At 32.0% G+C, this 12,243-nt stretch overlaps 1 protein-coding gene across 1 annotated transcript; it reads right to left on the minus strand.

The window, feature by feature from the left end:
- Positions 1-297: 297 nt before the first annotated feature.
- Positions 298-12,228, minus strand: Mcm2 (Minichromosome maintenance 2). Its single transcript, XM_064357821.1, has 9 exons — positions 12,091-12,228; positions 11,882-12,036; positions 9,163-9,595; positions 8,895-9,106; positions 6,184-6,376; positions 5,447-6,133; positions 2,579-3,043; positions 563-901; positions 298-503 (listed from the first exon to the last, which is right to left on the minus strand). The coding sequence occupies exons 1-9, from the start codon at positions 12,100-12,102 to the stop codon at positions 369-371; spliced, it is 2,631 nt and encodes an 876-aa protein (XP_064213891.1). The 5' UTR covers positions 12,103-12,228; the 3' UTR covers positions 298-368.
- Positions 12,229-12,243: the final 15 nt, after the last annotated feature.

Consider the following 12,243-nt stretch of genomic DNA (forward strand, 5'->3'; position numbering starts at 1 on the left):
TAAAATAAAACAAAAAAATAAGTAAAAAAGTGTATTAAAAGTAAAGCTTTGTTGTACAAACAGGACATAAATTATTAAACTAGGTCCAAAATTACTTAATTTTTTCCTTTTTCAACCTAAATGTTCAGTTTTTCGCTAACGTTGCCTAAAATGACAATTAAAAAGTGCTAACTTCATTTTGGTTCAAAAATTTAACGTGCCGAATGTCACTTTGACAACTAAAGTTTGGTCATAGCCTCCTATTTTATCTTTTTTTTTGTTGATTTTATGTGGTTGGCGTAAAATAAAACAAAAAAATATGTAAAAAAAGTGTATTAAAAGTAAAGCTTTTTACATGTAAAAACGGTACATTCATATAAAAAAAGAAATTAATCCTCCATGGTCACAGCTTCTGGCACTGTATGAATAATAACCTTCCTTGAAGCATCATAAACGAAGTTATTATTTTCAAAAATGCGACTTTGGTAAAACGGCTTCAAGTCATGAATATCGAGTTGTTTGGCCTATAAAAATAAATACACACTTTTATCAAAAAAAATTTTTTTTGACGCAACTATAATACCTTATCTTTCAAATCCTTTTCATCAATTTCAATAACAAGAGCATGCGATTCATCCGTCCCTCGCAAAAATGTCAACTGATCCTGCGCCAACTGTCTCAAAATATAAAACAACAACTCGCTGTGATCCTTCTTAAAGACAAGATATCGCTGGAAAATCTGTCTCATCGACTTCATCACACTGTATTTCTGCGTCTCGACGAAACTTTCCAACATCATACGAATGGCAATGTTCACATCGTCCTCTTGGACGTATTCGCGCAAATGCATGCGCGCATGCGCCTCCGCCATGCGAATTATGCTCTCAATATGGCGCACCGTAATCGGCAAACTTCCAGTGGCCTATAACACATTTTTTCTCACACTAGTGTTCCACCAAAACCGCACAAATTTATTATATTTTTATATATTTATTATATTATTATTTAAATTATTACACAAAAACGGAGAATCGTAGAACAGTAGGACTTTCACCACTTTATAGGGAAAAGTTCAAACTTAAATCCGTTCCAATTGTTTAGTGCAATACAATTAGAAACATAAAAAAATTAAGAACTTTGTTAAAAGTTGAATAACTTGAAAAAGTTAAATGGAACACCCTATTTTTTGTTCTTGCTTCTCAAAGATTATTAAATTGTCTAGCTAAAAACATAAAGTTTCAAATGTCTAAAGTTAATAACTAAAAAGATATTTCACTTTAAAAGTTAATTTCAACAACAATGCACACTATTCATGAGCACTGTTGTTACCATAGTAACCCATACCGTAACCATAGCAACTCCACCCCAGACCACTTGATGGAGTTTATACGGGAATTAAAAATTCGCCAAAAATATTAAAACTTTAGTTATTTCACTGTAATAAGTGACAAATAATGGCCTAAGGGTAACATTAAAGTTGTTATTAGCAGAAAATTTCACTTTCGACTACTGAAATAATAGTTAGTAATTTTTTTAATGTTTAATGTTAAATATCTTTTGAATAATCAGCAAAAGACACTTAACTGTTAGTGTTTTTAGAAGGACAATTTAAAGGTCTTTTAGATGCAAAAATAAAAAATTGGGTGTTCCATTTAAAATTTTGAAGTTATTCAACTTGCAACAAACCTCTTCATTTTTTATCTTCTTGATCGCAGTAAGCTAATAAAAATTATAATTCCTTTAAGTTTGAACATCCTTTTTTAAGTGGTGAAAGTTCTACTTTTCTGAGATTCCTAGTTTTTATGTAATGATTTGACATGACATTTAATGAATTGTTCAACAATTTTGCGTGTATAGTGTTAATTACTTACAATAGAAAGAATTACTTTAAAAGTACGTGGTGGAAAAAACTAGCGTTGACTTTGGTTCTGTAGTTTTTCGTGGTATAAAGTGTTTATTGTTGGAACTTGAAAGTGGATAAAAAGTGAAAAATATTTAAATTTTGATTACAAAGTGTTATCAAACAGTTGTCTAATTAAAGATTATAAGTAATGGATCACAGCGAACACAAAGTTTGGCTCAAGAAACCAATAAATTAGTGAAGTGTTATGAATTTTAGGTTAGAATTTTCCACTGAAAAAATCATGAAATGCTGCGGTAAATCTACAAAACTACAATAAAGATTAACAACTGCTGATACATTTAAACGTAAATTATGCCAAAAGGTAGGCTTTTCAATGTCTTTGTAATAATTTTCCAATAAAGAAAGTGGACCAAACAGTCATTTGTTATTCGTGTTTTCCTCGTCATCTCTCATTTGTCAACATAAGTTTCTTGCATCAAAGATGCAATAATCATTCCGCATAGGCAATGTAATAATTGTGAAGCCCCAAAATTCGTATAACGCTCAAAATATCCGAATAAACATTTTCCCGCCATTTATGGTTACTGTTTTCGACCTAGCTCAGTGGCGCCCCCAACGGTAATTTTACTTCCGAATTTTACAAACATGCCGCAAAAACACAGCTATAATGTAAAAAAAAAGAAAAAGTCAATATCTTTAATAATACACAAGTTATGGACCTTTTTAGCCACTTACCAACGACTCCTGTCGCAGTTGGCTGTAAATATTGGCGATTTTGTCCTGGTCCATGTTTTGCAGCTTCGGATGGACATTTTCGCGTGCATAGACCAAGTATTTGCGTAGCATTTCCTGCGGGATGGTTAGGTCGTTGTCACTGTCCTCAATTTCCAAAGTTTGGCCCTTTTTGGACGGGTGGTGACGTATGTGCGAGTTGACGACGAATTTCGCCAAGTGTTGGTCTTGGATTGGGTCAATTTCGTCTCTCACCACGCACATTATGTCAAAACGGGATAAAATCGGGTCGGAAAGGTTCACATTTTCGGCAAAAGTCATACTAGCGTCATAACGGCCTCCGATTGGATTCGCAGCCGCTATGACCGAACAGCGGGCCTGGAGACTTGTTACAATGCCGGCTTTTGAGATGGAAATTGATTGTTGTTCCATTGCTTCGTGGATTGAGGTCCGGTCTTGGTCGTTCATCTGATTTAATTCAATTTATAATCTTACCAATTATTTATTAAAACTGCCAGTTTTTTTTCATTACTCCAAATAATAATTACAAATTTATTATTTTTCAAATTTTGAAATTTTGAAATGTTTAGGCCACTATATTAATATTTAAAAAACCAAAAAAAAACAATCATCTCTTTGAAGAGCCATAAGATTACAATATTGTGTAATATTATTTTCCATTTAGTTTTTATAACATTTCTTTTCTGTTAGCCTTTTTTGTGTTTATTAGAGTGAATATTATTTAGGTTCGCTAAAATTGCGTAAGTATGCAAAATTTCAGTTCGTTCGGATAACTGGAACCTTCTTAAAATATATTTGCAAAATATTAAACAGACAACAAACAAGTGAAATAAAAGCTACTAATAAAAAAAAAACAAAAATTTTAATACTGTTTTCTCAACAGGAAGGTAACAAATAAATTTAAAAAAAGGAATAGAAAAACTTTTTTTCGGGAAATATTTAAATTTTCTTTAAAATTATCTAAGTAACCCCAGTGACGAGGAACTACTTTCTTTTTTTTAACAATTTTAAAAATTTTGATAACTCTTATTTTTTTTTTCAAACAACAAACTAAAAATGTTACATAACAATTCAAAAAAAAAAACTTTAAAAAAGTGGTTAATGCAAATTATACTACCAATTCTAGAAATTCTAGAAAAAAAAAGTAGTCAATCTTTCAGTGACATTGACCTGTGAACACATTTCTTTATGTACAGGGTGCTCTATTTTAAATGTCCGAATAGGGAATCTCCGAAACTAAGAGGTCTAGAGAAAAACGAGTGATACATTCTTGGGTCCGTTTTTTGAGAAAATAATTTTGGTCAAAACCGCATCTCGCTATCGTCTTTTGTTTTCGACTTATAAACAAAAGTTGACATTTTAGCGAAATCTTAAAAAATTCATATCTTTCTCATTATAAAAGATACACATTTGAAACAAAGACATTATCCAGGCACTTTTTTTCAGAGAATCTAATAATGTTATCAGCGATTTTTTTCAACCATTCGTTTAACTGTAATAACATAAAGTTGTATTTTTTTAAATAGGAATCATAGTTGGCTATGATATTCTCGAAAAGCTTATTTTTTTCTGATTTGATATGTCTATTTGTGTAATACATAATTTTAAATATTTAAGAAAAAAAAAAACATTTCGCTTTTTCTTTATAGTAGGCCATGAAAAATTTTTGGATTTTTAATTAAAACTATGAAAATTGTATTACCCAACAAGTATTTATAATTTAATGATTTTTTAAACCCTAATTAATTCAAAAACAGCATAATAAATTTTTATTAGATCAAATTTTTGCAATTAATAAAAATTTTTTCTTTTTATATTTAAAATGGCAAGCTCACGTTGTCATTCTATTTTCCAATTTTAAACAAGAAATGTCGGAAGGAGAAAAATCTTATTAATTGTATGATTGCGTATCAATAAAATTTTATTTTACAAAAAAATGTCAATCCAAACACCAAAATCAAATTCCATCTGCGGTAAAAAAATACACAACATTATCAACGTCACCTCCATTGCACTAAATCATAAAAAAGTGGCATCAGGTGGTAGTGAGACATCGTTTGCAATTTTCTGCACATTTTTATGTAATTAAAATCTGCGACGCTCGTATATTTGTTCAATTGAAAATAACTTTAACTTATTTTTATAATTTCACATTTTTACTTTAATAATCATTCACAAAATTTCTAGATTATTCACACCTTTTATGCGAAATAATTTTTCCATGGCCAACTACTTTCAAATATTTTAAATACATTTTTATCAAAAATATATAAAAATATCAAACTATATTTATATTGTTTTGAGCTCAAAAAAAAATAAGCTTTTCGAAACTGTCATAGCCAACTATGATTCTCATTTAAAAAAATACAACTTTATGTTATTACAGCTAAACGAATGATTAAAAAAAACGCTGATAACATAGCTTATTTTTATAATTTCACATTTTTTACTTTAATAACCGTTCACAAAATTTCTAGATTATCACACCTTTTATGCGAAATAGTTTTTCCATGGCCAACTACTTTCAAATATTTTAAATATATTTTTTATCAAAAATATATAAAAATATCAAACTATATTTACATTGTTTTGAGTTCAGAAAAAATAAGCTTTTCGAAAATATCATAGCCAACTATGATTCTCATTTGAAAAAATACAACTTTTTGTTATTACAACTAAACGAATGATTAAAAAAAATATTTTTAATTGTTTACTGAAAGGAAAAACGGAATAAACAAACATCCAATTGTTTTTGGCGCAATAAAAAATGCACAGCAAAAATACAACAAAATTTGTAAATTTTTTTTCATTAAAAAAATTCAACGCCAATGGTGAAAAAAAAATTGTTACCTTGTCAAACTCATCGATGAGACAAACCCCCTGATCGGCGAGCACCAGCGCCCCCGCCTCCAGGGTCCACTCCCTGGTGGCGGGATTGCGCCTCACATACGCCGTCAGCCCCACGGCACTAGCCCCCTGCCCCGTGGCAAAAACAGCCCTTGGTGCAATTTTCTCCACATATTTCAAAAACTGTGATTTCGCCGTTCCGGGATCCCCACAAATCAGGACATTAATATCGCCTCTGATTTTGTGCTTCTGGCCCGGATTTTTGGGCTCTCCCCCGAACAGGGCCAGCGCCAGCGCCCGCTTGATGTAATCGTGTCCGTAAATCGAGGGCGCAATTGAGGCAATAATCCGGTCGGCGATTCGGTGATCTTTGCTCATTTTGCGAATTGCGTTGACGTCGTCGTCCGTCAGCGACTGGACGATCTGTTTGCAGTCTTTGACCACCAGGTGGTTGGCGAAAATCACGGTGGAAAAGACCGGAAAGCCGTTGTCGATGTTTAAGGCGCCGTCGTAGTTGTTTGAGTAAATTCCGGTGACGTCGACTTCGTCTCCGGGCTTGCAGAGGTCGCACAGGTCGGCCAGGAGGATGCAGTCTTTGGAGCGGGGCACGCGCCCGGCGGGGATGTGCCCCGGGCACTCTTGGAGCGTGATTTTTTGGTAGTTGCGGTAAAGTGTTTGTTCCATGTTGATCTAATTTTTTATCAAATTATTATTGTTTTTTTTTTTTTTTGAAAAATTACCATGAAAGGGCCGGTGCTTTGACACTCGGGACAAACCCCAGGTTGGACCTCACTGTGCTGGTTTTGCACAAAAGGGCCCAAAACGAAGCCACATTTGTTACAATCGAATTTAACGACGGAAAGTTGGGGTAAAACCCCGGTGGTTGCAGTCACCACACCGATTGTACGAACCAGTTGGTTGACGTGAAGTTTCCTAAAGTTGGGTTCAAATTTGGCGCTTTAACTCGTTTATAAAAATTAATGCCTACTTAAAAAACAACAAAAATTTCAGAAATGAGTCGTTTTTTGTTTTCCCTCGCCTACTATTTTGTTTATCTGCTGTCAAAATTGCACAGCCACCTCCAATTTTTTTTTCAAATGTAACGGTATGTCACGTGTCACCTCATGTGAAAGAGCACTTTGCAAGGAATACAACGCACTCTTTGATTTCTGAATATTTCCAAAGCCTACGCGATAAATAAATAAAAACCAAGTTTTATAACTTGAAATTAGGCAAATCACACTAGAAATGTTGCAAAATGTTAGAAATTCATGCTACTATTGTTATATTATTTTCCAGGAGTGGAACGGTGCCCATTTTGAGCAATGTTTGCATTAAATAATGTTCAAGTTATAAAATTGGTTTTTATTTTTTTCATCACGTAGGCTTTGAAAAAATTCAAAAAACAAATAGTGCGTTTTATTGCGTGCGAAAATGGCTTTCGTACGAGGTGTCACTTGACATACCATTACATTTGAAAAAAAAGTTAGAGGTGGCTGTGTATTTCTGACAACAGGTAAACAAAAACCAAATGTGTCAAATAGTAGGCAAGGAAAAATAAAAATTGACGTGTTTCGGGAATTTTTACCAAAATCGCCTTAATCAAAGTTATGAATTTTATTCCAGTTGAAAATTCCAAGCTGTATACAAAGTGTGTTTAAATGATTGTCGTCTAGTTAATTTGAAAATGGTGCTGCTCTGAGAATAAATGTCAAAGATTTCACAAAAAATTCACAAAATGTTACCAACGAAAAAAAAACATTCATAGGTGACTCCATAAAAATCATTCTAATACACCTTGTACAATAATAACGCTATTTCGGGCATTTACGAGTCCGCTAAACTAGCTAAAAAATAGTGAATTCAGGTCAAAATGACGATATTTTAAGCACTTTTGAAGCGATTTAATTTTTTTTTGTGCAAAAATTAAATAAACAGCTTTTGTAAAAAAAATCGTTCATACGTTTTTTTAGATAAGAAATTTTTAAAAATCTGTTACGGATTCTTGAGCGAGAACCACTGCATTAATTTTTTAGAATAAAATATTTGTTTTCGATAAAAAACACTTCCAAGGAAGTTACTTGGTTTTTAAACAATATAAACTCAGAAGATTCAATAGATTTTGGTGAAATAAGCGATAGGTAGGTTTTTTGGGCCAGAAACTTACCAACTTGAAGAGATTTTGGTAAAAATTGTTAAAATTAGACTATTTTTGACACTTGTGGGTGCTTAACTTCTTCTTAAATTTATTTTCGAGTGAAAAACTCTCTAAATTGAATAATTTTTGTTGATAAATCGTCGTTTTTTAGTTTTTTTTTTAGTTTATTTTCGAGAAAAAAATTACTACATCCATTAAAAAAATAGTTTTACATAAAAAGACGTTATTTTCGACTGATTTTTTTTCCTTTTTTTTTTCAAAAATCGTTGATTTTGCGCAAGAATCAAATTTTGAAAAAAAATCGGTCAGAATAATTTTGCGAAAAATTCAAAATTTCAGTCATTTCCGACCGATTTACTTGGTTTTTGAACAAAATAAACTCAGAAGATTGTTAAGATTTTAATGAAATAAGCGATAGGTAGGTTTTTTGGGCCAGAAACTTACCAAATTGAACAAATTTTGGTAAAAATTGTAGTTTATGTTAAAATTAGACAATTTTTGCGACTCGTGGGCGCTTTAACTTGTTCTTAAATTTATTTACGAGTGAGAAACTCTCTAAATTGAATAGTTTTTGATAATAAATCGTCGTTTAATGTTTTTTTAAGTTTATTTTCGAGCAAAAACTTAAAATCCATTAAAAAAATAATGTTAGATAAAAAGACGTTTTTTCCGATTAATTTTTAATATATTTTTTTTATTTTTCCCAAGAAAATTGCAAAATTTCAATCATTTCCGAGCGATTTACTTTGTCTTCAAGTGAGAAACTCACTAAATTAAACATAATTTGTCAAAAATCAGTCTTTTATATTTAATTTAAAGGCTGTTTTCGAACAAAAAAAAACTTACTAAACTTATTAAATTAGCTAATAAAACGTAATTTTAAATCAGAATGATATTTTCGTCATTTTCGGCAGAAAAAAAATAAAGAATGAAATTGATAACAAAGTTAGAGTAAAATAGCGTCGTCTTAGGTCAAAATAACGCAATTTCGGCAATTTCCAAGCTACTTTTTACTCCGTTTATGAAGAAAAAACTCACAAAATTGGCACAAAATCACTGTTTCAGGTCAAAATAATAATTATTTCCAAAGCTATTTAGCCAATTTTTAGGCAAGAAACTAAACAATTTTTTCCGATCAGAAATTTTCCAACGATTTAGTTAAACTTTTACCTCATTTTTGCACAAGAAACTAATCAGATTTTGTCAAAAAAAACGTAGTTTTAGGTCAGAATAACAACAATTTTTTCCCAAATAAAATATTCTCTAACTCATTCAAACACAAAAAAGGCAAACCTGAAAGTCCTAAGCTCCTCAATTAGCGGCAACTCCGAAATCCTGACATGAATCTCACTCGTCACCCTTTCGTAACTTGGATATTTTGAAAGCACGATTTGCTTTGCGACTTCGTCAAAAATTTCCAACATTTGGAAGGGAGCCTCTGGCAGGAAATAGGCCAGCACGTGCTCCTTATTGGCCAAAAATGGAAATTCGACGGTAAAACTCGACTAAAATAAATCCATTTTCACTTCAAATACACACACAATAACAAAAAATTCGCTACCTTATTGCTCTCGCACATGCGCCTAATTTTTTCCTGGAACACAAACTGGCCCCGGTTATTGCTATAAGTCCTCAGGAAGTTTTTAAACCTGTTGGCGATCTCAGTGCGGGGCCCTATCATGCACACCCACTCTTTGATGGTGTGCCCCTTGGTGTCCTCCAAGTTTTCAATCGATTCGATCATTTCCGCGTCTTCCGTCTCCCCAGCGGCGGCCTTTTCGGCCAGGCGGCGCTTCCTCCTGGGGTCGGCTTCGTCGTCGCTTTCGTCGTAAAACAATTCGCGGTCGTCGCGACGGATGATCCCCATCTCGCGGTCGCGGCGCCGGAGCGCCTCCTCCGCCGCCATGCGGTCGCCGATCGACATCATCTCGTACTCTTCGTCGTCGAGGTTGCGCTCGTCGTAGCGGTCCAGGTGCGGCATGGGGCGGTAATCGCTGATTTGACAAAATTTAAATCACCCTAACGTGCTGTTTAATCTTTATTTGGTCAAAACCGCGAACATTTTAGCGAAATCTTCAAAAATTCATATCCTTTTTATTATAAAAGATACACATTTAAAACAAAGACATTATACAGGCACTTTTTTTCAGAGAATCTTATAATGTTATCAGCGATTTTTTTCAACCATTCGTTTAACTGTAATGACGTAAAGTTGTATTTTTTTAAATAGGAATCATAGTTGGCTATGACATTTTCGAAAAGCTTATTTTTTTCTGATTTGATGTGTCTATTTGTGTAATACATTAATTTTAAATATTTAAGAAAAAATAAAACATTTCGCTTTTTCTTTATAGTAGGCCATGAAAAAATTTTGGATTTCTAATTAAAACTATGAAAATTGTATTACCCAACAAGTATTTATAATTTAATGATTTTTTAAACCCTAATTAATTCAAAAACAGCATAATAATTTTTATTGGATCAAATTTTTGCAATTAATAAAAATTATTTGTTTTTATATTTAAAATGGCAAGCTTACGTTGTCATTCTATTTTCCAATTTTAAACATGAAATGTCGGAAGAAGAAAAATCTTATTAATTGTATGATTGCGTATCAATAAAATTTTATTTTACAAAAAAATGTCAATCCAAACACCAAAATCAAATTCCATCTGCGGTAAAAAAATACACAACATTATCAACGTCACCTCCATTGCACTAAATCATAAAAAAGTGGCATCTAGTGGTAGTGACACATCGTTTGCAATTTTCTGCACATTTTTTATGTAATTAAAATCTGCGACGCTCGTATATTTGTTCAATTGAAATTAACTTTAACTTATTTTTATAATTTCGCATTTTTTACTTTAATAACCGTTCACAAAATTTCTAGATTATTCACACCTTTTATGCAAAATAATTTTTCCATGGCCAACTACTTTCAAATATTTTACATATATTTTTTTATCAAAAATGTATAAATATATCAAACTATATTTACATTGTTTTGAGTTCAGAAAAAATAAGCTTTTCGAAAATGTCATAGCCAACTATGATTCTCATTTAAAAAAATACAACTTTATGTTATTACAGCTAAACGAATGATTAAAAAAATCGCTGATAACATTATTATATTCTCTGCAAAAAAGTGCCTGTATAATGTCTTTGTTCCAAACGCAAATTTAAAACGTTTTTCGATATTCTTCAAAAAAAATATTCAAAGAAAATCTGTTAAGAATTTGATATAAGTCAAATGTTTTTTTTTTAATATGTACAAATGTAACTAATTGGTATTTTAATTATTATTTGATACAAATAAATTTTACTCATCAAAAATTAATAATAAAATAAATAAAAAAAGAAAATTTTTTGAACACTTTAAGAAGAAATATTTGTATTTGCTATTGACATCGCATTAAAACTACAGAATATTCTGAGTTTTTCTGTTTTCACAGGCGACTTCGCAGTAATTTTTCAAAAATTGGTATTTTTTATAACAAAAAATTGAATAATTGCGAAACGAAAAGAGATAGACTCATAATAGTTTATATAAAGTTACATTATTTTTTTGCGTAGAATCTAATTATGCATAAATATATAGGGTGTTTCACTTAAAAAAATATAACTTTGGTCCACCAGCTTGTATGCAACGCCCTGTGTATAATAAAAATATTTTCAGTTTGGGTAAATTAAGCAGAGAGATCGGATAATTGAAACAGCATTGCAATATTTCAAGTAGCAAAAAAGTTATAAACCGGTTATACATCCCTGGGTCACCCTGTATTTATTATTTTAGTAATTGTTTTTTGTTCTTTTTGTTTTTTATTCTGTATTATTATTACAATTTTTTACATTTCTTTGAGTTTATATTTTACAGATAAATGCATTTTTTTGTTTTTTAAGAGAGATTGATCCCATTAGCTAGACTTCAGAGTAAACATATAGGTATTCCTTGAATAAAAATTAAAATGTGTAAAATAATTTAGTCAAATTTAGACAAAAAAAAACAAAATTAAAAAAATTTTCAACGGAGTAAATGAACTTTTAACTTGGTTTATTGTCTGTCTGTCTCACATTTTCCGACTCAAATTCCTGGCTTCCTGTCTGAATGAAGTAAAATTTTGCACACTTACGTAATCTCCGCGCCAATTCAATACAATTCGGTTAATCACCCCCTAGTACAGTTTTTTCTTTTAATTCTTAATTTTAAGCGGAAAGCAAAAGTTTATAGCCCCCAATAAAAAAATCAATAGAAGTCCAATCAGTTCCTAAATACCCACTTTTCCATATTGTCCCCAAACAACTCCTCCCCTTCCTCCTCCTCCATGGGGCTCCCGTCCCCAAACAAGACCCCCTCGTCCTCAAACGGCTCCAACTCGCGGGGCGGCGAAGACACGTTGGACTGGGGGGTGGGCTGTGGAGACTCATCTTCAGGCTAATCAGAATCAAGTAAATAACGTGATTTTGGGCCAATTCTCGCAAAACCCACCCTCTGAGACATTTTTAACAAGCGTTAACTGCACACTCACACACACAAACAACTGTAGAGGATTTGGCGCCAAAAGTGGTGCCTATCTAACCTCATTTTTTTCTAGTAACTTCCGTTTTTTTACCAAACATAACCTAAAAAAAACTGAAATTT

This window comes from Tribolium castaneum, chromosome 7 (genome assembly GCF_031307605.1).
Source record: "Tribolium castaneum strain GA2 chromosome 7, icTriCast1.1, whole genome shotgun sequence".
NCBI lineage: Eukaryota > Metazoa > Arthropoda > Insecta > Coleoptera > Tenebrionidae > Tribolium > Tribolium castaneum.

Excerpts from the sequence above, each read along its gene's own strand:
- Mcm2 (XM_064357821.1), bottom strand. Across the intron at positions 902-2,578 it reads AACTGCGACAGGAGTCGTTG|GCCACTGGAAGTTTGCCGAT; the intron begins GTAAGTGGCTAA and ends AATGTGTTATAG. Across the intron at positions 504-562 it reads AAAAGGATTTGAAAGATAAG|GCCAAACAACTCGATATTCA; the intron begins GTATTATAGTTG and ends TTATTTTTATAG.